We start from the raw sequence: 25,524 nt of genomic DNA on the forward strand, positions 1-25,524 counted from the left end.
GGTTCCATTCTGCCAGACAGCCTTTAGCATTGCTTGGGGTTCTTGTGAGCCAGGTGCAAGACCTGGCATTTGGCCTTCTTGTAGCTCATCCCATTAACATTTGCCCATTGATCAGTTCTATCCAAGTCCCCCTGTAGAGCCTCCCTGCACTTGTGCAGATCAACACTCCCACCTAACTTGGTGTCATCTGCAAACTTACTGGTTACACAATCTATGCTTTTATTAAAGTCATCAATAAAGATGTTAAACAGAAGTGGTCCCAACACTGAGCCCTGAAGAACACCATTTGTGACTGGCCACCAGCTGGATTTAACTCCATTGTCCACCACTCTTTGGGCTATTTGCCCAGCCAGTGCTTTATCCATCAAAGCCTGTGCTCATCCAAGCCACGAGCAGCCAGTTTGTCCATGAGAATTCCATGGGGAACAGTGTCAAAGGCCTTTTGAAAGTCTAGGTAGACAATATCCACAGCAATAGGACATGAGAGAAGACTTCTTAAACAAAGGTTTATTTATAAAGTTTGATTTATCTACATAAGAAAACTAAGTGGAGAACAAACACTCAGTGATGTTTGTGTACGGCAGAACCTGTAACTCACAGGGAACTCGGCTCTCTGGATAAGTGGTTTTTCACTGCCATGCTGCTGTCCACACACTCCAGAGCCTTCCCCTCTTTCTGTAATCATGATCTCCTGCACCACGATCCAGTCCATTCAAGCAAGGGTCTGAAGCAGCAGTATTTTCTCATTAATGCAGAACCTATGCAAGACCACCATGAGATTCTCTCCACAGCGCGAGACCTGGCGCTCCATGGCCAGGCGGAAATCTTCCTTCACTCCTTTCGTTATGCCCCGGGTAACTGTGTGGTGCCTTAAGCCATGAAGGAGAGACAGACAGACAAAATCAAACCATGGTTATTTGGTGCACTGCACTCATTTAAAAGGTGCTGCATGGCACTTATTGTACAGCTACTGTCCAGACCAGAGTTCATAGAAGGAGAACAAAATAGGCTGTGCTGTGCTAGCTTTTAAAGCTCATGGCTTTAGTAGCTCACAAGTCCTTCAAGAGTCTGCAGTTCCATGAAAGCCTGTACTCTTGCTGCCTGGATTATGACTGTTGCACAGGGGAAAATGTTGCTGTTGTGGCTGACAGGAAAAATCTTCTCTTAAACCAGCATGTACAGACTTCTTGCTTGGGGAAAGGATTTTTTTTTTCTGTCTACTTTTGCTGCCCAGGCCACTTCCTCTTTGTAATCACTTTCAGAAATGGTTGGGGGAAGGGGCAGATAGCTGCCATCATAAAGAACAGAGAGAATCTTGCACCAGGAGGAAAGTGCAGGAAGGAGCTAGATAATCCTGTGGGCACTGATAATGCAGTGACACTTCACAGGCCACCACAAAGCCCAAGTCAAGCCAGGCTGTGAGTATGCATCATCTAAAGCCAGCTCTGCTGGAGACAGTAGGCACCAGGCAGGGATCACATCTACCCTAAGGAGAAGTTCAGGACTTGTTCTCAAACAGAACAATGGCCCAGCTACTGAGCAAGATCAAGCAATGCTGGCTGGGGAAACTCTGGGGAGAGTGCCCTGGTTAAAAGCTGTTCCTGTGAGCAGTTCTTTGTCCTCATGCTGGCCTGCCGCACTTGATACCTAATTCATGTCTTTACAACAATGCTCTGCAGCACCCAAGCACTTCACTGTACTTGACTGGCCCAGCACTGGGTAAGTAAGATTGAGACTTTGTCACCATCTACCTGCAAGCCCTGCTTGGGAAGGGAAGCATAAGACAGGCCCTCAAATGAGAGCCCTAGGACTACCAACAGAACAGCCATATATTAAATTAGAGAGAAAACTGTAATGCTAACTGAGACAAGTCCCGAGTCACAGGTAAGAAGGGAAGAGGTGGACTGAACCCAGCAAGCACACTGAAAGAAAGGAAAAAAATAAAGGGTGATGGGATCTGTGCCAATCCAGAGATGCTGGAAATGAGAAGGAAAAGTCTGGGAATGACCCTCACCAACAATACCACCCCACCTTCACCTAAATCAGCAAGTCCAGCATTTGAGATGAGACTTCTCTGCCAAAACAGCAGAGATCTCTGAACACATGGCAAAAGCAAAGAGCCCAGCTTGGAGACAACAGGGCAGTCCACTAATGAGGTTGTGTGAGTGAAGCAAAACTGCACTGAAAACACTCCAGCACATTCAGAGGCTGAGGGACAACCTCTGCTTTCCACCTTCACTGGCTTAAACACGGCTGGCAGCTGAATACTATGGTCAGTTACAACCTCAAGGAGAACAGGCACCCTACAGTTACTGAGCAAGCCAGCAGTGCTTCTGAAGATGTGCAACAGCTACAAAACAGAATTCAAACAACTTAAAGGAAGAAAAGTAGCTACAAACAGACCCAGAAACCAGTATCTTGAAAAGGAAGGATTATACTCTTGCTCATACATGACTGAACATAGGTATCATTTGGGGGACATTTCTAGTTTTGTTTCAACAATGATTATTAAATTGAAAGGACACAGATACTGGCAACTTATGGGCAAAAGAAAAATAGATGTTACAGCAGAACAACATGGTTTGCCAGGCAATGTAGGCACAAATGGAATAAAATAAAAGAAATAAAACAGATAAATATTGAGTAACAAATTGCTGAAAACCATGGGCAGTAAAACACGTTGACAAAACACAGCACACTATGAGCGGGGTTGTTCCACTTGGTACCTGTCAGCAGTCTGTATGCTGGGCTGTAGCACAGGTATGAATTCCTGCTGCAGCAACCCCATGGGAGGGCTAGAAGTCCTTTAAAAAACAGCAAATAGCAGCATTCAAACACCCACACACCAACTCCCCTCTCCGGTGCAAAACACCTCCAGAAAAAGGAGCATCAAGGAACTTAAGGGGAGATCACATAGCAGTATGACCACCGAGCAGCCCAAGGGGTGCAGGACCCTACCAGCATCAAACATGCAAACGTCCCCAGATTTCAGTGCAAGGCTGTTCTGTGCCTGTGGTGGCACACATGGGCTTGGACAGTTACACAGGGAGAAGGGACAGCAGGAGATGCAAAACCACCAGTTCAGTTGTACTGTGAACTGCTGTAGCTCTTCCCAGGAAGCGTGTCAGTGGGAGAAGACTGAACTGGAAGAGCACTGCAGATACCACAGCTTCCCTGCAGAGCTGGCAAGAGCACATCAGCCAACAAGGAGAGCCCACGGCTTGGGGGTGAGGGGTTTGCTGCTGAGCCCAAGCTGAGCATGCACAGCGGGTATGGGCCAAGTTGAGTACATGACAGTGGTTGTTACAGGATGCCCATGTATCTTCCCATGGGCCCACAGATGGCCTTTTTCACCTTTTCAAATTCAAAGTGCATGCAGAAGTGGCTGCTAGAGGATGGCACAATGTCAGAGCACAAATGCCTGCTCAGAGCAACCTCCCATTTATGAGCAGGGCCACATCAACTAGCCACCAAAATGTGTCTCAGCTGACAGTTTGTCTTCTTGGTGATGTCCTTATCTCTGTGTGCTGTCTACAACACACGACAATAAACTCACACATCCAGCCTAGAGCAAATCCAATGCCCCACCTAAGAAGAAATGAGACATTTGGTATATGGAGAACAAGTCTAGTTTCTTAACCCAAGGCTCTCAAAGCACCACCTAAATCTTTGCAGGCATTGTTCACCCCCAGAGATGCTAAAGAAGGAGCAGAGACCCAAGACCTGCACTTACATACCTAGAATATCAAGTTAGGTGCCTGCCTTCAGATCTCACAGGTGGCTGCTTTAGTTAGTATCAATAATTTCTTAAATGAATATGGATGGAGAGCTATGCTTATCGAAAGCAAGTAAGGATGGAACATTTTAGTAGTACAGAAAATACAATACAGCTACAACAAGTTGAAATAAAATATTCACAAGAATTATTCACTCAAATGAGAATTTTTCAAGAGTTCTTGGCATTCATGAATCCATTACTTGCAAAAACAGACACAGGAAACAGAAAATACAAAAGGAACAGCAAGAGGTTGTTGGTCCCAGAGTGGCAGATGTCTGTGAAAGGGATTCTGTGCAACTCTGTCTTCGTTACTCTAAGATCTGCAGTCAGAACCGAACACAGCCAAGTGCACAATCCAAATTAAAATCACACCTTCAAGATACTTTGTCTCAATTCCAACCAGTTGAGCTTTCCCCCCACTCTGTCCCCAAGGGAAGACGCCATGGACATGTGAGGGGAGGAAGGACACTTAACAGTTTTCACATCAAGTCTAGGCTGTTTGGTAGGCCAAGGTCAGAGTAATTAGAGTAAGATTTATCTACCAAAAAGAGGAGTGCAGTGTTAATCAGTCATGTGTTACATCTTGTTCTTTTCCTCTAACCTCACCAGCTAGCACTGCCACTGCTGACTTGTATAATCAGTACAACTATGAAACCTGGCAGAGTGAAAATCACTTAGTAATGGAATTCAGAGCTCATTGTAGAAGCCTTGCAGACACTGCCATCAGCATCAGCCAGCTCCATCACCAGCTAAAAGAGAAACCATGGACCTCTGTATTGCCACAGTGGATACAACAAGCTGTATGGATACTTTGCAGGATTCAATTAGAAGACTATAGGCTACCAAGATTTTACCTCAGCTTTTCAAAAACCACATTGCAAATTGCTATCCTGCCTTCAGAAAAATGAATATCATTTCCTACCCTTTATACCCTTCAGGCTGGACTCGATCTTTGAGGTCTCTTCCAACCTTGGTGATACTGTGATATGGGACTGAGGAGAACTAGTGGAAGAAGAATGTAGAACTCATCTGGGGAGAAAAGGTCTTTTAAGCCCCAAACAAAAAGCTGTCCTTATCAAAACCATGTAATGTCTGTACTACATTTACCATCAAAGAAGGTGCAGGATGGCTACAGGCATTTGTGATGAGGAAAGATCAGGCAGAAGAGCTTTGTCTCTGGGCTGCTGTGGCAAACTCATCACAGTTTTCCTGTGCATGACTGAAGACTCTCTGTGCTGCCTCTGCTTATTATGGGGATGATACAACCAGAACTGGTGATAGTTTTGAAAGATGAAAGCCAGTCTGAAGATCTTGAGCCTTCCAACCACTGTTCCAGGAAACAGGGCTGTGCAGGCATTCTTTATCTAAAACCCAAACTGGGGCAGGATGCAAGGTAACCAGTGCTGCTGAACTCACCACTGCTGGGTAACACCATCCATGACAGTCACAGCTAGCTCAGCTAAAAGAGTATCTGGGGTACCAGAGGAGCAGATGTCATCTCCAGTTAGTGGACTATGCCCTGAACTCTTCTTCTCATCAACTCTGTTGAAGTGGTTCCACATTCCAGACACACAGAAGACACTGTACACAGCTTCTCCAGCTTGGCAGGATATTTGATCGTTTTGGCTCAGTAATCACAGAAAAATTGACCTCTCTTCTCCAAGTGTTTCCATCACTCAGGGAACATAGAAGTGATTAAGAGAAGGGCAAAGAGATTTCTGTCTTGCTAGAAACACTGCTTGTGACTGGTGGAGTCAGAACAGTAACAGCATCATGCCAAAGAGAAGCAGCACTGAAAGGCTGCAACTGACTTGAGATAGCAGCTAGCAAGAACCGGGGTAGTCTTCAGTGCTAACAAAGTTTCATATTTAACACCATACCTAGCAGACCATACTCTGAGTTTTGTTTTCAGACAGCTGGTTACAAGCAGCAAGATAGAGCAAGGGTAAGAGTTTGGCAATCGAGAGCTTGAAAGAGAGAATTCTCTGTCACATCATTAAGCATTTGTATTGCTCTAATTAACCCTAGCATCTTATTTTTGTGTTCCTTACCTAGAACTCTGGAAAATCTATTTACTGGTCCAAATTTGGACCCAGTTGTTAGGCTCTCACTTTTTATAACTTTAGCCCATTTCTAGTTAGTGAATACCCAGAATACACTGACCCAAACCAGAATCTCAACAGACTTCATCAGTCCCTCCTCTAGGGTAAAGCAAAATATCACAACTTCTAACAAAACTGTCAGGATATTCCAAAACATTCTGCCACTAAATCCCTGCAGCAGATACTTGCTCAGTCTTGACTCAAAACTATGAACACCCAGGTAGTTAATCCAAACTATTAATTTCCTCCAGCTTCTCATAGTAAGCTAAGCAAAGTTCCTTCAGCACACAGCAAGACATGACCTGCTAATTCTGGCAGAGGGTATTAGAGTTCCTGCAGTATAATTTAATTTATGAGGTATACATAAGTTCCTCATCATTCAGTGGTCTTTCATAGCTTTGTTTACAAGCAGCAGTGCTTTCTGTTCAGTAAATTATTAAACACACCTTGCACTCACGCCTAATTATTGAAAGAATTCCTGAGGAGTGTGTCTGGTGGAAAGCACAGTGCTGTCATCATTGTTATGTTAGAGACTCATAGAAGCATGGCATGGTTTGTGTTGGAAGGGACCTTAGACATCATAGAGTTCCAATCCCCTGCCAATGGGTAGGGACACCTTCCACTAAGGCTGCTCAAGGCCCTGTCCAACCTGGCCTTCAACATTTCTAGGGGTAAGGCCTGGAGGTTGCTCTGGGCAACCTGTACCAGTGCCTCACCACCCTTACAGTGAAGAAATAGAATTGGGGAATGAATATGAATCATTCTAAAGCAAATGCCACACTAAAGTTCTGTACAAGTAGGAGTTTAAAGTTGAAGAACCTCCAAAATGCATTCACAGATCAGCAGGAGAGTCAGAAAAAGAAACTCACAGCCCTGTTTGAACTCCTTAGACAAATCCTTAAACTCAAAGACATGACAAACTTAGTATCCAGAAGATGACATGAAAGCAAAGACAAACAGAACATACTCCCTTTTTTTTCTCAAAGAAAACAGTAAATGCTTTTTTATCCTTACTTGATCAACATTGCTTGATTTGGCAGCAGTTCCAGATGAATTTTCCCTCCTTCCTGTGTTCTTAAATAAGCAAATTCCTCCAACATATCAATATCTGAATAAAATGTTAAAGATTTAAGATGGGTAAAAAATGATAGAGAACATTCCTTCTTACCCCTCCCATGTGAAGCCACGTTGCTGAGCAGCAAAATAAACAGCTCATTCTTAAAAGTGATAAAGATCACAGCATGCCTTCCTGATCCTCCACAAACCCATGAGGAATGGCTTTTTAAAGTGTGAAATACATCACTTAATTTCTTTTCTTTCTTTATAAGTACACTCAGACAGATAAATAAAGCTCATCTCTCTAGAATCTCTGGTTGTTATACTTCCTTTTCCTGCACTCAGTGCACGCTGAAGCAGGGACTGAAGGGAATGCCACCACAGTGGCACAAACCACCCATTGCAGTTTGGGTCCCATATTGAGCTTTCCTCCTTCTCCCCCTCACCCTCGCCACTTTTTCCCCCCCTTCCTTTAAAACCAGAGTTTTTTTAGGTTGTCTGAGATAGAGTTAGACCCTTTGCTTCCTGGGAACCATGGTTAGATGTCTGCACACTGTGTGTACACTGATTAAAGTCAGCTATCTGACTACAAGAATCAGACATGCTTTGCATGAACTCTGACATAGCTCAGCATCTTATGTGCCCCAAAAATCTGACCCACACAAAGCATTTTATAAACAACAGCCAAAATCACTCAATTCTTTGAAGCACAGGCATTGCTTGAGCATTTCTGTTAAGAGAGAGATCTCATAGCATGTATCTTATATTAATGTCCTACATATGCATAGATTCACAGAATGGCTTGTGTTGGAAGAGACCTTAAAGCTCATCTAGTTCCAACAGCCCTGGCATTGGCAGGGACAACTTCCACTAGACCAGGTAGCTCAAAGCCTCATCCAAGCTGGCCTTGAACACCTCCAGGGAGGGGGCATCCATGACTTCCCTGGGCTATCTTACTGAAAAGACTGGCAACACAGCCAAAGGTGCTGTTTTTCTGAGTGCAGGTGCAATTGCAGTGTAAAGTGTACTCTCAAGTGCCAGAAGTGGTGACAAGAGGCTTATTTCTAGTCCATGATGCACTGCCAGCTATAACAAGAGGCTTGCACAGTATGGAAATAAACAGAGTATGATTGACAGAGAAAGCTGCTGATGAAACAATCTAACAGCTTTTTCAACACCCCAACACAGTTTTGGATGTGAAAGACGCTCTTGTTAGAAAAAGGATACTTGTGACATAGTTGAAAAAATTCTCATACTGGAAATTTCCTTGTTGGCATATTTTGTTGATGGCTTTCAGGAACAAGTTCTCACCCCTTGGCCACTCATGCTGAAGCAGAACAACTACATGGCCCAGAGCCATATCATCTCTGTTATCTGTGAAAGCTCTGAGCTTCAGGGAAAGAAAATGACATTGAGACAATCAGGAAACACATATGGATTTTATAAATACAGGGGATTCATCTCACCCACCCCTCTGCAAACACAAAAGAAGTGCTTTAGGAGTGTATTTCATTATGCCCCAATATATACATTTAAAAGAGATTGGACTTCCATCCAAAATAGCAAATTCTCTCCACTGACCTGTAAAGGAAGTCTCAATACAGACAACAGTGTGAGATTAATTCTCTCTCTTCTACCCAAACCAAAAATGAGTAGTAAAGGAGAACAAACCCTCCTCCATCAACACTTTTTCCCCTCTCCAAAAGGGACTCTCCACAAGCTCATTTAGATGAAGAGCACTCAAGGCCCAGCCCTTCACACCCAGTCACATCACTGGGACAAGGCCATGCAGTTCCAAGACCCCAAAGAGATAAACTAGGCCTTAGAGACTGGAGAGAATTTGAAGACTTGACTAGAGCTTACCTTGAAACAAGCTAACAACAGGTGAAGGCAGTAAGGCATGATGGCTCTACTGGTACAGGGCCAAAGCTTCAAATCAGACCCTGCAAACAGAACAGTTTGTCATACACTTATTAGTGGTCTGATGACCATGAGAATGGAGCAAAACAAATCTACAATTGTTATGTCTCAGGTAGGGAGGAAAACTTAGAAGGTAAATGACAAATTTTTCAAAGCATGAAGTTGCACATGTTAAAACAACTTCTTCATTTCTCCTTTCCTGTGGTAAGGCTTTGTCACCAATATACTTTAATAGATACTCACAGGAAAACCACCCACCAAAAAAAGAGGGGATAAAGAATTTCCTCCCTTTTCATAATACAAGAAGAGAAGAATTATATACTCAGCTGAATTGTGTGAACTGAAACTCAGCTGACACTGAGTTTAGGGTAGCAGCAACTCCATACCTTTCCTAAATTTAGACTTGACTTTAGGTTGCTCCTCTTGCACTTTACCTCCTTCTTGTATTGGAAGCAAAATACAGCACATGAGGTCAAGAACTTTTTCACATGTTTGCTATAAAAGAGAGACATGATAATGCTAAGTCTAAATTACAGTTCTTAAAATTCAGCTATGTAAATCATGACTAAAAATTTCAGACACCCCAAAAGAAAAAAACACAACAACCCCCACCCCCCCCAACCCAAAATGAAACAAAACCCCCCAAACAAACAAAGAAGAAAAAAATCCAGTCACAAAATTCTCTGCTAGAACTTGAGTGGATTTAACGTGTAACTTAGTTTGGTTGCACAAAAAGATGTAGCTGTCATTAAATATCCTCTGAGAGCCTACATAAGTCCTGTTAATTGTGAAAAATACATGTCTTGGCATTGTTCATTTCAGGAGTGCACAACCAATACAACTGCAATCAAAGACTACTTCATTTGAAGGATTTAAGTTTTCATAGGAATTCTTAGAGTAGCTTTTAAAAGCTTGTTCTGTAAAAATAGAAAAGGAAAATGGCAATCTGACAGCATGACAGAACTGCAGGGAGTTTGTGATGCTATTTCCTAGAGACAGTAAGAGGTCTGCATGATGCATTATCACATTTCCAATGAAATAGTAATCTGGAAGGAACAAAAACACTTGTCCAGTAGTACTGGGATAAGTGTAGGTCTTAAGAGACCCAGCCTGTGTCATCAGTGCTGACACTGACTGACCCCGGACCGTAACACACTCCTGCAGTACTGAAAACACGAAACATGCAAAGGTAAAGAAAGTTAGAATCCCATAATCACTTTGGTTGGGGAAGAAATTTGAGATCATTGAGTCCAACCATTCTCTAATTCTACCAAGTTTGGTGCTCACATGGCCCTCAGCACCACATCTCTGCCTCATTGAAACACCTCCAGGGATGGGAATTCAGCCACCTCCCCTGGGAAGCCTCTTCCAGTCTCCAAGAACCCTTTTTCAGTGAAGTTTCTTCTAATCTCCAATCTAAACTTCTCCTGGTGCAACTTGAGGCCATTTCCTCACCTCCTATCATTTGTTATTAGGGAGACCAATGCCCACCTCACTCTGACCTCCTTTCAGGGAGCTGCAGACACCAAGAAGGTCTCCCCTCAACTTCCTTTTCTCCAGGCTGAACAACCCCAGTTCCTTTAGCTGTTCCTCACCAGACCTGTTCTACAGGCCCTTCACCAGCTTCATTGCCCTTCTCTGAACATGCTCCAGCACCTCAATGTCTTCCTTGTAGGGACAGCCCCTTCTCTGGTCCTCCTGGTGACACTACTGCTAATATAGGCCAGGATGCTGTTTGCTTTATTGGCCACCTGGGCACACAGTGCCTCATGTTGAACTGGCTGTTGATCAACACCCCCAATTCCTTTCTCTGGGCATTTTCCAGCCACTCTGTCCCAAGCCTGGAGCATTCAGGGGTGCTTTTGTGAGAAGTCTGGAGGTCAGGCCAGACAGTACTGTTCTTCAGTCTCTTATACTGCCATTGGCTAATATGATCACAGAAATTTCTTTACTACATACATTTTTTTCTTTTCCTTGCTACACAAAGCCTATACCTAAGAATTTTTCCTCCAATATTTAGAAGTGTTTCAGTAAAGTCAAGGAATCCAAATTCAAGGCTACATTTACAGATAACTCAGATACTTGTAACTATGGAAAAATCCTAACTAAAACCCCAAAATCATGACTATATAAGAGAGATGCTAATGGTCAGTGAGTTAACGTGCCAGGGTTGGGTTGGAAGTGATCTCCAAAGGTCACTTAATTGAATGCCCCTGCACTGAGCAGGAACATCATCCACTAGATCAGGCTGCTTAGAGCCTTGTCAAGCCTGACCTTGAGTATCTCCTGGGATGGCAAATGCAGCTCTTCCTCCTGTGAAGTGTGGATTTTTCAGTTGCCCCTGGCTGATGTTGAATGCAGGCTTAGGGGAAAATGTGAAAGAAGATGACGACAAATAGGAACCACAGAGGATGAATGAGCAGCAGTGTGTGGAACTCAGTACCCACCCGATATTCTCCAAGGGCAAAGTGGCAGGTTGCTAACTGGATTAGTGCTCTCTGATTTTCCAATGATCCTTGTCCTGTAATTTGCTGTGGAGAGTGAGAGCCCTGAAGAGCTGCCAAGTGATGTAGGCTGCTAATTGCTTTTTTGTACTGCCCCTTTAACACAAAAAAAGACATAAGACGACAGTTTTAGGGTTTTCTGTATAGAACAGGTAGAAAAACAGGGACACAAATTCCCTTGCAGAAAGCTTTCTGAACAGACTGTGTCCAACCCAGAGGGCTTTAAAGAGCAGAAGACTCTCCAGGGATGTGCTAAGTGCAGACTGATCACTCAAAAGGCAGTGAGAAGACAAATCCTACCTTAAAAACCCTGCTTACAAAATCACTTTTATAACTGAAACACATAAACATGCTCTTCAAATTAATCATTACTTTATTTAGACCAAACAAGTATGAAATAGCTCTTGTGGAGGCACAAGTACAGGAAAAAATGAAAGATCTCCAGAGGAAAAATGTAGAAGAACAAGCTTTGCTCTCTTGGTGGTATTTGGAAAAAGTAGGGTCAGCCCCATTTCTGAGAAGAATGATACATTTTAACTGAGACATGTTAAAAGCTGCTGCTGTTTGAGAAGTCTCTCTCTGATGCATTACAATGCACTGGCACATGAGCAAGGTGCACTTTTCTTCCACAACACTACTATCTACTGGTCAAAATGCCAACGTAGAAGTCTTCTCTATATGCCACAACTAGCTGGACAGCTCTTGGGAGAGGAAAATCCTATGCAGAGTATCCTGCTTGTTCTAAGAATGGTAAGCTCCCATCCCCATAATGGTCTTGTTTTAAAGGATAAAAGCAGCAGACAGAACAGTCCAACTGGCTGTTCAGAACAGCTATTAACTAGGAGAAGAAGCAACATAATGGCAACACTTATATGTATTTTTTTACCTGGTAGATGATCATGTCTGTAAGAAAGATTCTTAACCAAAGCCAGGTGTCTGTCTTCCATGACAAACAAATTCTGGTGAACTCTGCATGGTCAGAGAAGAGAAAAATGAAGGATTTCACAGTTTGGGTTAAAAATCAATTACATGTCCAACAAAATTTGAACTGAAAACTTAAAAAAAACCCCACCCAACACTAAGAGTGTGAAATCTCTCAAATATAGGTTCCCCTGTTCCTATACCATCATATTTTGATTATGTTTCTCTTCACTGCATCCAACAAATCTTAAAAGCAGCTAGGTGGTACTGTTTGCCTGCTTTTTAGAAGAGAAGTTTGTTGTGAAAATCATCACAAAGATACTATCAGAAAGGGAGAGCCCCAGCAAAGACAGATCCTCTTGAGCATAAGCTAAAGTAGTACATCCTCCCCCAGTATTATCAGCACTACTGATAACCAACTCCTCCTCCAGTTAAAAGCTGCTTCCAGCAGAAGTGGGAGTGAATGAGAAGAGATGTTTGTTCTTCGTTATTATTAAGTTCAGAAATGCAACAACTGGTAAAGCTTCTTCTTGGAACTCAGATCAGGACCCAAAGTAAAATCAATTTTAAGCAATTCACAATTACTGGAATTCTATTTTAACAATAGTAAAATGCAATGCAAAGCAATGAAGCCTAAAAGCAGCTCTGCTTGTAGGTACCTTTGTCAAGTGATTCCAGAGAGTAGAGCAGCTCCCAGCTCTCTCTTGCCAGTTTAAAGCTCTCTAATACTTCGATAGAGTTTGCAAGATCTGCCTTGTTCACTGTAATGTGGCGACTACGTGCCTTCCCAGAAGGATCCTCATCATCCGAGCTCTGCTTAAGAGTCAGCACAAAAAGATTCACTTAATTTACACTTATTTCAAAGCACTCTGAAGTTCCATTGGATGCAAGAAAACATTTTTATACTACAGATGCCAAGGTCCTAGTTTAAGTGATTTTTCTTGTAATATTAGAACAAGCTGTTTTGCTACCCAGAAACTCAGTGGGTTTTGACTGCTAAAGAAAGAGATGTATTCACAGTTTCAATTATGAAGAGCCAGCTGCCTTGGAGGTTTAGCTGTAGAACATCCGACTGCTCTGGCTACCATTTTTAACAGCTTCTCCAGTCTCTGCTGAACTACCTTAAGTTAAAGTATCCACATCAGCACACACCTGTCCACAGTGATCTCTATAAACATTCCTTTATTCCCACCGCCAAGTGTCTGTTAGCAATTCATAGCCACCATAGCTCTGAAAATGTGTGTGTGACATCTGCCTCAAAACCACCTAAATGCTAGTACCAAAGCATCCTTGTTACGAATGAAAAAGGCCAGAAAATTTACCATTGTTTTTTCTCTTCCTTCAGCAAGCTTCCTCTTTTTGTGTACATGTTTGCCACGATCAATATCTGTATCGCCATAGATGTTGGTCACATCCTCCAGAAGAACCAGTGGGGTTTGGTTTGGAGCATTTGGACCTGGATTTAAAGATACATTAATTCAACATTGCTCAGAACTGCTGTGAAAGGTTTCATGTCTACACCAAGCTGGTTTTGTTTCCTTCACAAGTAATGATTATAATGCTAGAGAAAACAATCTGAAATTAATTCACTCAAGTTGCATGTGACTGTTGAACTATGTGGGTAAAGCCATGGTCTTCCCTAAGCAGCCTTACTGTGAAGGTCAGAACCCATTACCAGATGTCACAAGAGTTTGCTCGAGAGCTTCAAGGTATCTTTGAATCCTTTCCTTACAGAGCAGGCAGCAGATAGGCTCAGGCAGCAGGTATTCTCTCACCCAGTGCTATTTGCTTTTATACAACTATTCAACAGGTGAACAGAACAAAAAAGCTCTGGAGATAACAGCCATCAACACAGCAAAGCACAGCAACATTCCCAAAATATTCTCAAGAGAAACCAAATCAATATGCTGACAGGCACTGAAGTGACTGTATTTTATCACAAGATCTCCCTAGTAGGATCACTCGGTGTCAGCAGTGCCCTCACTGACTTCAGTGTACAGAACTAAACCATTAATTGAGTGCCAGAGTCCAACATCACTCTCCAAAGCCTCTGAAGAAGCCTCATTTTGAAGTGCAGAAGATATAATTTCTGCTTCCAAAACACCCAGTGGAATGTGGTACCTGTTATTTCAAACCTTAGTGTTTAAGCTTCATTAAATATAAAACAGGAAAATCACCTCTTTATCACCAACAGCATTAGTACACAGCCACTACTGAGAAAGCCTTTCTTCTGAGAACATTTTCTCCTTTTGCACAACTGAGTTGTACACAGGTGTGTGCAAAGCTCAGAGAAAGAGAAATACAAAGGAAAGGAGAAATCCATTAACATTTTGCCTCCTTGAAATCTCCACCAGACAAGCCAGCAGTGAGGACAACTATTTTCAGTATGTGCATTTCTCCTATTTGCAGAAAGGTAAAAGGTGAAAGCCTCAGTATAAAGACAATCCATTTCATGTCCTGACAAAAAAAACCAACACTGTATCAAGCTTTTCCCATCCACTCAAAAATGATGTGTAAAGAAGTCCACTACAACAGAAATTAATGTTGCAAGAAACAACCAACCTCTCTTGCTTAACAAATAATGCTATCTCCTTTGACTAGGTTCAAACTAAAGATCCACACTGAAACAGCCCTTGCGCAAAGGCTGCAACACATTGAAATCACCTCTCCCTGCACTATCGTGCATTCCACCATGTTAGAATCTAACCTGTGTAAACTGCAAACAAAGCCAGGTCATGATGTAGAAAAGCAGCATCTATGAGACACAGATAGGAAACTACCACAGCTGGGATGCTGTAAGGGTTTTATCACTAGAATCTCAAGAGCTGCCTGCATCTAACACCTGAGAAGAAAAGAATGGGGTTTTCACCATACTGATTTGACTGAATACTAGTTCAGTGCTTTGCTTTCAAAGTGTTCTCTTCTCAGTAGCATGCAAGGGCTGCAGCCTTCCTTCTAAAACCTCCAATTCTAAATAAAAACAAACCCTAACCTCACCCTTGGCTTGAGCTGCAAACCTCTTACACCACTGAAAGTTACACAGCTATACAAAGAGCAATGTTGCACTTTCCTGTCCAACTGAGCTCCAGAAACTAAAGCTTAACATAGCTTTTAATTGATTTCTAGCACAGTGTTATAAATATCCCCTAAAAGCATGAATCCAAACAGCAACCTCTGCCAAGCCTGCAGGTTACAAGAGGTGTGAATTGCCTCATTCATTTCTCAAGTCTCTAGCAAAGCATATATGAATTATGGAAGAGAAATGCATTGAAAAATTTTCTCTCAAGTGGCTTCTTGCAAGTCCACACAGGTGAGAATAAAGTCACAGATCAAAGCTCAGAGCTACTGGATTAAGGAGAAGACAGGTATGTGTGTCCCCTACACTTCCAAAATATGTAACATTCTACATTTCTACGGCAAGCATTCCACAGAGAAGGAGGAAAAGAAACCTTACAATAGAAGGGATATGAAAGGCACTGAACATCACTGGACTACAAGCACAGAGGTCCTGTATCTGGGAAGGATAACACCAGAAACCAGTACAGACTAGGGGTCATCCTGCTGGAAAGCAGTTCCATGGAGAAAAGATCTTGGAATACTAGTGGACAGCAAGTTATCCATGGGACAACAACGTGCCCTTGTGGCCAAGAAGGCCAATGGTATCCAATGGTCTCTTCCAACTGCTAACATTCTGTGATTCTGTGACTTTAACACTAAAGCAGAAATGAGTCATTAAATTGGAAATATTTTCCTGATGTCAGGAAATGAGAGAGGGTATCAGAAATGCTGCACTAAAGGGCCTGTGCTCTGCTCTCTCAGTATACAATGTTTTTGTGACAGTTCAGTCTCAAAACACGAGCTTTAACATACTCAACTGTACAACTTTCAAAGGAACTTTTTCACTGGTGCTTTACTTCCTTCCTTTCTCAATTCAGAATCAAGCAGCTAAAACTCTATGCATAGCTAAAGTATCTCTCTGCCCCACCATAACTCTTCTGTCCTCTGGACAGAACAAAAAACATCAATTAATTCCTGTATTTGTTGAAGTGACTGCGTGTTCTTTGCACACAAATTGCCATTTCATTTATCTACTCTTACTGATCACCTCGCTTTCTATGATGTATTTTAAACCCTATCATACTGAGTGCTTCATTACTCAAGTGAGCATTTGCTCCACAAATGAACACAACACACAGAATTAAAATTGCCATTTTATAATGAATCGGTAAATTGCAATGTTACTAAGTACTAATTACCTATGGTGACAACAGTTACTGTTGCAAGGAACTGCCTAAGCAGGGGATGCACACTATTAAGAGTCGAAAATTCCTGTTTGTGATGATGCTTATTAATTTAATAATTAATTTCTAAACAAATTGGTGCTTAAAAGAACTTCCCTCAGCTCTGGGCCACCCTTGAAAAGTCCAGCCCATCCCTGAAGAAGCAATCTAAGGTGTCCAAGCAATCTGATGCTCCAAATGCAGATTTGAGTGGGTAGGAAAAGCAGCACAGGTAACATTCCTATTTTAAATGCTCAATTCACAAATGAATTACAAATCAGAATTAATTGGCAAAGTACACCTTAAGGACTGAACTAAAACTGTATTAAAAAAAAAAATAATAAAAAAGCACCTGATTGGAAGCTTGTGAATTTCAGAAAACGTATTTTAGACATTAGGAGGAAGTTCTGCATTGTGAGGGCACTGAAGCACTGGAACACGTTGCCCAGAGAAGCTGTAGGGGCTCCAAACCTGGTAGTGTTCAAAGCCAGGCTGGATGGTGCCTTGAGTCATCTGGTCTAGTAGGTGGTGTCCCGGTCCACGGCAGGGTGATTGGAACCCTTTAAGGTCCCTTCCAACCCAAACCATTCTATGAAAATCTTTCCCTATTCAGTTTTTATTTGACTTACTATTAATTTGTTCTGTGTTCCTAATAAGATTTCTTGTCCCATTTTGTGGAAGCTTTTCCTACAGCCTTTGACTGCAGGAAGCCAGGAGAACATCAGCTTCAAAGCAGCAGAAACAGAGGAGAAAATGACATGAACACGATGCTGAAAAAAATGGAAACACCCCCAGGGATATTTCTCATAACATCTGGTCTGTTACTTTTCTCTCTGCTAGACAACCAAGGGCTGCTGGCCATCACTCTTCTCTCTGCTAGACAACCAAGGGCTGCTGGCCATCACTGGAACCATGATGCTAAGTTAGATGGACCTTTGGTGTGATCTACTCCAGCAGTTGTCATGAACATCTGCTTGTAAGACTAATGGCTTGGAAGAATCTTACAGAAGACTGACAACACTTCATAAAATGATACATGCAACAGACTAAATGAGAAAAGATCTTTCACACACTGACAAGGAAATCACAAAGAACTCTTTACAAAAGTTGAAACACTGGAAACTAACCTTGGAAGAGGGATGGCTGGATGTTGCTGACGTACTGGAATGCATTTTTAAAGAAGACCAACATTGTGGAATACACTACTTGATTCTTATATTTAGCATGTGCATCACTATCAAAGTTACTGATGTACCTGCAGAGGTCTTTCATTCGATGCAAAATATCACCAAAACTTCTGAGGAAGAGAGAAAAAGAGAATTAAGGACAGAGTGCAGAATTAAAGGGATGCATAATGAATACGAGAAGTGGAGGCTGGGAATGCACACCAATGAAACTTCACTTAACATTCACCACGCGTCTCTTTGCTGAGGCACCTAGAGAAGGATACCTCACAGTACTCCTACACATGACTTTCATCCACAAAGATTTGGTTTAGAGACTATTTTGAAAGTGCTTCCTGGATCCACCTTTTTGCTTTACGATGTACTGTCTTAGAAGGAAAGCTGCATTGAATTTACACAAAATGTTCTTATGGTAAAATCCTTTTTCAACCCATCTCCGTAAGGATAAGGCAAATTCTCCAAGACAAAAAACAAACAAACAAAAAAACCCCAAACAAACAAGCAGCCAGAAAAGTACACATTTCTCACCTTCTTCCCTTATCCATTTGCCATTCACACCTCATTCCCACCACAGACAGGATTTTAAACAGCCTCTCCCACGGGTCTGTAATCTGGGATGATTTCTCTGTAAGACCATCTATTATGTATTTTTGAGAGCTACGCTTGCTTGGAGACATAATGTCAGAGGAATCTTGGGAACCTAGGAAAAACCAGCACATATACCAGCAAGAAATCAAACCATCTAATTTATTTTCAAGGAGCAGGTATGTATAAATGTACAGCAGAGCTTTCAGGGGCATCCATTCTTTACTGAGACAGATGATAGGGAGCAGTAACAAGTTCTGCCTCTACATACAAGAGAGCTGATAAGACTGGATAAGGGCATCTTGGACATTTTGTCCTCCTTCTCAGTACAGGCATTGAAGCATCATGATTAAGTAGTTGAAGCATTGTGAGGTATTTTGGTATCAAAGAGATAAGAAACCATAAATACTACTATTAAACCCTTTCTATGGGATATATTAGGATGAGTGGAAATGGCCACAAGTTGCATCATGGGAGGTTAAGGTTGGATACAAGAAGAAACTTGTTGACTGAAAGGGTTTTCAAAGACTGGAACAGGCTGCCCAGGGAGGTGGTTGAATGCCCATTCCTGGAGGTATTTCAAAGAGGTAGAGATGTGGTGCTGATGGCCATGGTTCAGCACCAGACTTGACAGAATTAGATAATGGTTGGACACAACAATGTTAAAGGTGTTTTCCAACCAAAACAATTCTGTGATTACATAAAAGTAATGAATTCTTCACTTATGGACCTCACCTCAGTAATACTAAAATGCATTCTAAGAAAGGTGAATGTAAAAATATTCTTACCTTGATACTGGCTTTCAGTCTGTGCAGATCTAGTGACATAGTTAATATAGAACTCTGCTGCTTTATTCAGATATTTATATAATAAGCTGGCAGGAAGTCGAACATCTGGGTTGTTAATTATGAGAGGAAGAACATCACAAACTAAAATAGAAAACAAACCATAGAAGTCTTTTAGGTTTGTGGGGGCTTTTGGTTGTATTAGTCCTAAGTTTCTCAATCAGCAATGTAAGCCTACATCTCTGGCTGACCACACACCACAAAGGATCACAAAGAACCTCAGCTGACTGACTGCAGCACCAGTTTGTACCATATGGTCAGCCTGGACTAATGTGGTCTGAGCCTCTTCTGCACAAAGCAGTTTTCTAATCTTAGTATTCTGACCTCAGAACTTTGCCACACTAAAAAGTTGTCTACTAAAACAAGGACATATTTTCTTACCAAATAATTTTCTAAAACAATTCACCGGAGATTCTTGGTCTTCAATACTTTCAGCATCTAACAAGGTTTCTCCAAGGCCTACCTGTGTAAGCAGAGGGGACAATCAAACACTGGACCAGTGGCTTTAGAACATTTTTGAACAATGAGTCAATGGAATTGAAAAATTACTCGGTGGATGCATGACTAACAACTCATTATATGACAACTGCATGTTCTAGTCTAAATACAGTTAAACTATCTCTAATGGTGAAAAGCAATGCCAGAAGATAGCAAAGCAAGACCAAGAGAGAATGACTGTGCCTGCATCTGTGTAAAGATGTGCACAGAGAGCTGAAAGCAATGGAAGTACCACGCCTTAATGCTGTAGCTTGTTACCTCAGCTGTGGTAACTATCTGTGCATTCTGCCTGATACCAATACAAGCTACAACATGCTACTGCAATTCAGTTTAAGAACTAACAGGTTTTAGAGTATTCAAACTATTTTTAAACTCTTCTTAAACCATCCTTCATTAAAACAGGTAGTTTAATAAAATCTCCAGCTGTAATTTCCTAAGTCAAAGCAAACCATGCTGCTTGTTAGAATTTAGTCATAACATCTGCTCCCAATGAGAGTTCAGACAAAAAGCTGAAACGACATTCTTTATCTTAGATTACAATCACAGAATGGTGAAGGCTGGAAGGGACTTCAGGAGATCATCCACTCCAGGCCCCTGGCAAAGCAAGGTTCACCTAGTTCAGGTTGCACAGAAATGCATCCAGGCAGGTTTTCAAAAAAGAAAAGGAGACTTCACAACCTCTCTGGGCAGCCTGGTCAAGGAAAGAAGTTTCTCCTTCTATTTAGGTGAAAACTCCTGTTTGAGGTTGTACAATGAAACATGAGCAGTAAGACTCACCCTCTCACTAGGGTAAGGAAAGCACATTCCAGCATCATCTCAGAATGCCAATATCCTGAATAGTTACTAAGTTACTGTGAGCCTCTCTTACCCCGTGTTGCACCACAGTCTCTGGGAAACGTCGCAGTAGCAGCAGCAGCATTTCTGCCCTTTCTAATGTGTTAAAGCACTGCTCTGTGGCCTTCAAGAGCATCTCACACTGCACCCGACCAGGAAGGGTTTCAAATAATCCTTAAAAAACAAAATTAAAGTGTTTTATTTGCTATGTCTGAATTATAAAGGGTAAAAGCCTAGTCAATGTCATCTTGTCATGAAGAGTGAAAGTGATTGCCTTATACTTTTTTCTGCTTTTAGTATCTATGCCTGGTAAAAAATAGTAGTTTCTTTCAGGGAAGACCATAAGAGTACTTATCAGTGTTTATTTGGATGCACAGAACTTGAATTAATAAGTAAAACTGGTAATGAATGAAACATTTAAAATTCTAACACACATTTGACATATTAAGATTCTTCTTTCTAGATTTTTTTTTAACTCACATTCCTCTTCTGCAATCAGTATTTTCATTATTAAAAGGTAGGGTTTGCAATTTAGACTTCTGGTCATTGTTCATTTTCATGATCAGAGAATACACCTGTCTGGAAGAGACCTCAAAGATCATCCAGCCCAACCCTTGACCCAGTACTGAAGGATCAACACTGAACCACATTCCTAAGTACCAGGTCCACACAGTGCTTGCACACTTCCAGGGATGGTGACTCCACCAGTGCCCTGGACAGACCATTTCAATGTTTGAAAACCCTTTCAGTGAAGAAATACTTCCTAATGTTCAGCCTAAACCTACCCTATTGCAGCTTGAAACCATTTTCTCTGGTCCTGTCACTTGCCATCAAGGAGAAGAGGCTGCCCCCTCCTCGTTCCAACCTCCCTTCAGGTGGCTGTAGAGAGCAATGAGGTCTCCCTTCAGCCTCTTCTTCTCCAGACTGAACAACCCCAGCTCCCTCAGCCCCTTCTCACAGGCCATATGCTCCAGACCCTTCATCAGCCTCATTGTCCTTCTCTGGACATGCTCCAGCACTTCAGTGTTCTTCTAGTAGTTGAGAGGCCCAGAACTGAACACAATGCTCAAGGTGTGGCCTCACCAGTGCTGAGTACAGGGGTATGATGACCCCCCTGTCCCTGTTGGCAACATGTTTCTAATACAAGCCAGGATGCCATTGGCTTTCTTGTCCACCCGGGCACACTGCTGACTCATGTTCAGTCAACTGTCAACTCTCACTTCACATGTACAAATTCACCTCATTTTTATGATCATTCTTTGTCCTCTGCAGTCAGTGGGATGACGATTCCTAAGTCCCATTACACTTATTCCCTATGCAATCTCTTTTCTAAGTGCTTGTTCTTCTGGTAGACTTAAGTCTACTCATACCAGAGACAAAACATTGGGAATCAGCTTCCTAAGCCTAACACAATGAAAAGTGTCTAAGGCTGAACTGAGAATAAAAATCTGCAGCCCACAAGCAAAGACTGACATTTACTTGCCACACTGGACACACAGGCTTATCTTTAGATTCCTTCAGGACTCTCCCTGTTTACCAGATAGAATCCTTACCTCTTAAAAACTGTGTCTGCTTGTCCTGTGAGTCGTTCCTTAGAGCTGATGTAATAACACTGATCTCTCTCCATACAGCAGGCTGGTCTGGAAAATTCACAAACCTGTGGCAAAGTTTGAGCCAAGGAATGAACTGTGATCTCAAAATCTGTTTCCAAGATAAAACCTTTCTATGAAAGAAGGTGCAAAATAAAACTTTTCTATTTACTGCATATTTTTAATGAGAAATATCTTTCCTGCTTAATTTATCCACATGGATTTCCACAAACACATCACAGTTTGGGGAACTTCTGACCTTTCAGAAAACAAGCACCTGGCTAAAGTGTCGGGCTGCAGCTCTGATTACTTACATGTCATAGAGCAGCCTGCCTGCAGATGCTGTCCTTTCAGCATTCCTCTCAATAGTGTACATCTCATACTGCAAGAGGCAAGAACAGAACATTAGCTTTCTTTAAATACATTTATGAGCCAGATCAGTCCTTCTGAATCAATATACTGTCCCCATTTTGCCACAGGAGTCTGAACAACAGAAAATTAAAGGATGGCAACATATGCTGTAGAAATTAGGTACTGAGAGTTGACTAATTCCAAATTAAGATAGGCATAAACTTCTGTATGACAATGTTAAGCATTCGAATATTAAAATGTTGACTTTACTTTTACAGAAACAAAAATCTAGAATTTAAAGAGTTCTTTGAGCCAGGTTTGTTTCATCAAATGCCATGTACAACCTCAAGCTGTCATAAAAGCCATGGGTACGACAGATACTTTAAATCTCCACTAAAAATGGATGTCTCCCTTTTAAACCCAAATGTTTCATAAGCCGAAAACGCAAGGAGGAGAATGGCACCTTCCCCTCAGTTAATACAACACTTTGACGTCTTTCACAAAGCACTGATAGGAGTGGATTTTCTTGCAGTGAAACATAACAAGCAGTTACAGGCTTGTTACTTTATTTTTAAGCACTGGATACCCCAGCAAGAGGCTGGGCACCTGTGGTACTACCACCGTTACCCAACAGCCACCCTGTGTGTTCAAGGAGGTGAACAAACCGTTGCAAAAGAAGTTTGCAACAGAGTGTTGGGCTGCAGGACATGGGTGCTGTGACGGACTCCTCTGGGCCTGCTGGGCCAGGCCTCTGGCTGGGTGCTAGGCCCGGGCGGCCGCGTGTGGTTCCTGCCACGGCTGCTGGGTGCTGGGCGCAGCCGCGGCCAGCAGCCGCCCTGCTGCGTACCCCAGGGCTGGGCCCCGCCGCAGCCGCTACGGCGAGTAAAAGCCGCCACGGCGTCGCCGCCGTCACCACGGCAACCGACCGCCCTGCCCCTCCACTCCCATTCCGTCAGGCCAGCGCCCGCCGCAAAGCCCTGTGGGACACAGGCGCCCCGCGCCTTTACCTTGCGCCTGGCGTTTACCTGTATGTTGAAGTCGGCGGGGTAGAGGCTCCGTGCCGTGATGAGCCAGGCTTTGGCCGCCCACAGGTCCCCCGGCACCAGCTCTCGGGCCCGCTTCACCAGGAACTCGCAATCCCCCTGCGCCGACATCTTCGCTGCCGGCCCGGCCAGCGCACATGCGCCTCGCTGCTCCGAGGCGGTCCCACTCACTCCTGCGCCCCGCCCAGGGCGGCCGCCATTTTGGAAGGCGGGAGAGCTCTTGGCTTGTGACGGGCGCCTCCTGCTGGTGGGGCGGCTCCGCTGGTTCTGTGTCTCCCTTCTCTCGCTCGCTGCTCTTAGTCCCAGTACGTGGCTTTTCCGTGGCGGCCTCAAAAGAGTGGTCGCTTACCCGGTGTGCAACAGCCGAGCTGCATATACATATATACCAGATGTATATGTGTGTGTATACATATATGTATACACAAACACACACGCACATACATATATATATTTTATGAAGAGAGACTGAGACTGAGGCTATTTAGCCTTGAGAAGACTGAGAGGGCGTCTTACCAATGTGTATAAATATCTGAGTGGTGGGTGTCAAGGGATCGGCAGGGGCCAGTCTCTTTTGGGTGGTGTGCACTAATAAGAAGCAATGGCTTCAGGCTTGAACATAAAAGATTTCACCTCAACATAAGGAGAAACTTCTTTACAGTGAGGGTGATGGAGCACTGGAACAGGCTGCCCAGGGAGGTTGTGCAGTCTCCTTCTCTGGAGACTTTCAAAACCCCTCTGGGTGCATTCCTGTGTGAACTACCCTAGGAGATCCTGCTTTGGCAGGGTGGCTGGACTTGATGATCTCTTGAGGTCCCTTCCAACCTCCAATGTACTGTGGTACTGTGAAATATATACACATATATACACATGCACACAGCAGAGCAGAGGCATTTTTATCTCAGGTTTACACTCAAGTGGTAGCTGGGTGATATTTCACATAGCTAGCTCAACTTAATTACAAAGTTTTGCACATTTATACAAGTCTGATTAACATACTCCTCTTACCTGTGTATATTTATTGTCATTCTGCTTCTTGACTGGTTTACAGCTTCTTTGCCCTCCATTAAAACAGCAGTGTCTACAAAATCAATAGCACATGGGGTGGTCTTGTAGGCAAGGGGCTCCTCAGCTCAAGACAGGGTAGTTTTTAGTATTATAATGATATATTAATGAGTAAAGTTAATTCAATAGAAACATATGTTGCAGCAGTTTTAGATCTTCAGGATTTGCTGATTAAAGTTTCTTCTGTTGCCAGCTTCTTATTTCGTTAGGTCATGATGTCCTTGCTGTCTTCTTACAGCCTTTTGTTTTACTTTGATGGGAATTTCCAGCACAAACCAGGCATCATAAGTCTTTGGGCTCCTCTTCAAGGCTATAATGCCTATCAAGGCAGGCATTGCTTATTCAAAGTAAACAGCTTTAAACCATAAAGCCCCTGATCGATGGTCTTCCTTAGAAGACCAAGGCACTACATTTAACACTAACATAGACAGTGTCACTATAACAGATTCACAGGTTGCATGTACTGGATTCAAAGGGACCCTCAAAGGTCATCTTGTCCAACCCCCCTGCAGTAAGCGCGGATACCTCCAACTAGGTCAGGCTGCCCAGGGTCACATCAAGTCTAATCTTGAATATCTCCAGGGGCAGGGCCTCAACCACATCCCTGGGCAACTTGTTCCAGCATTTTACCACTCTCATTGTGAAGAACATCCTCATAATGTCCAACATAAATTTACCCTACTCCAGTTTAAAATCACTGTCCCTAGGCCTTTACTCAAACAGTTTCACTTAAACAGCAATCTGGGCTGGAGCTATTGAGGAACAGGGACCCTGCAGACCAGGGGGTGCAAGGACTTTGAGGATGGGGGTAGGATGAGGAGGACCTGTGGAGCAGGAAGTTTTGGAGGACTTGTATAGGCAGGGAGGACTACAGATTTCCTGTAGCCCAGGAAGGCAACAGTTTGGTTTCCCAAAACTTGTGACTGACTATAGCGAATTTGGGGAGCAAAAGTAAAAAGGGCTCTTCAGTCT

General features: G+C 42.8%; 1 protein-coding gene across 3 annotated transcripts; it reads right to left on the reverse strand.

The window, feature by feature from the left end:
- Window positions 1–498: 498 nt before the first annotated feature.
- Window positions 499–23,613, reverse strand: INTS10 (integrator complex subunit 10). Of its 3 annotated transcripts, XM_054164653.1 has the most exons (18): window positions 23,473–23,613; window positions 22,411–22,478; window positions 22,061–22,164; window positions 20,542–20,681; window positions 19,557–19,638; window positions 19,119–19,259; window positions 18,274–18,445; window positions 17,689–17,858; window positions 13,604–13,737; window positions 12,941–13,094; window positions 12,247–12,329; window positions 11,304–11,456; window positions 9,243–9,351; window positions 8,800–8,879; window positions 8,164–8,326; window positions 6,895–6,988; window positions 2,727–2,804; window positions 499–869 (listed from the first exon to the last, which is right to left on the reverse strand). In XM_054164653.1, the coding sequence occupies exons 1-18, from the start codon at window positions 23,599–23,601 to the stop codon at window positions 713–715; spliced, it is 2,211 nt and encodes a 736-aa protein (XP_054020628.1). In that variant the 5' UTR covers window positions 23,602–23,613; the 3' UTR covers window positions 499–712. The 3 variants fall into 3 exon arrangements, with proteins under 3 accessions (XP_054020628.1, XP_009903174.1, XP_054020639.1); XM_009904872.2 differs by lacking the exon at window positions 2,727–2,804; XM_054164664.1 differs by lacking the exons at window positions 2,727–2,804; window positions 6,895–6,988; window positions 8,164–8,326.
- Window positions 23,614–25,524: the final 1,911 nt, after the last annotated feature.

The sequence above is a fragment of the Dryobates pubescens genome, chromosome 1 (assembly GCF_014839835.1).
Source record: "Dryobates pubescens isolate bDryPub1 chromosome 1, bDryPub1.pri, whole genome shotgun sequence".
Lineage (NCBI taxonomy): Eukaryota > Metazoa > Chordata > Aves > Piciformes > Picidae > Dryobates > Dryobates pubescens.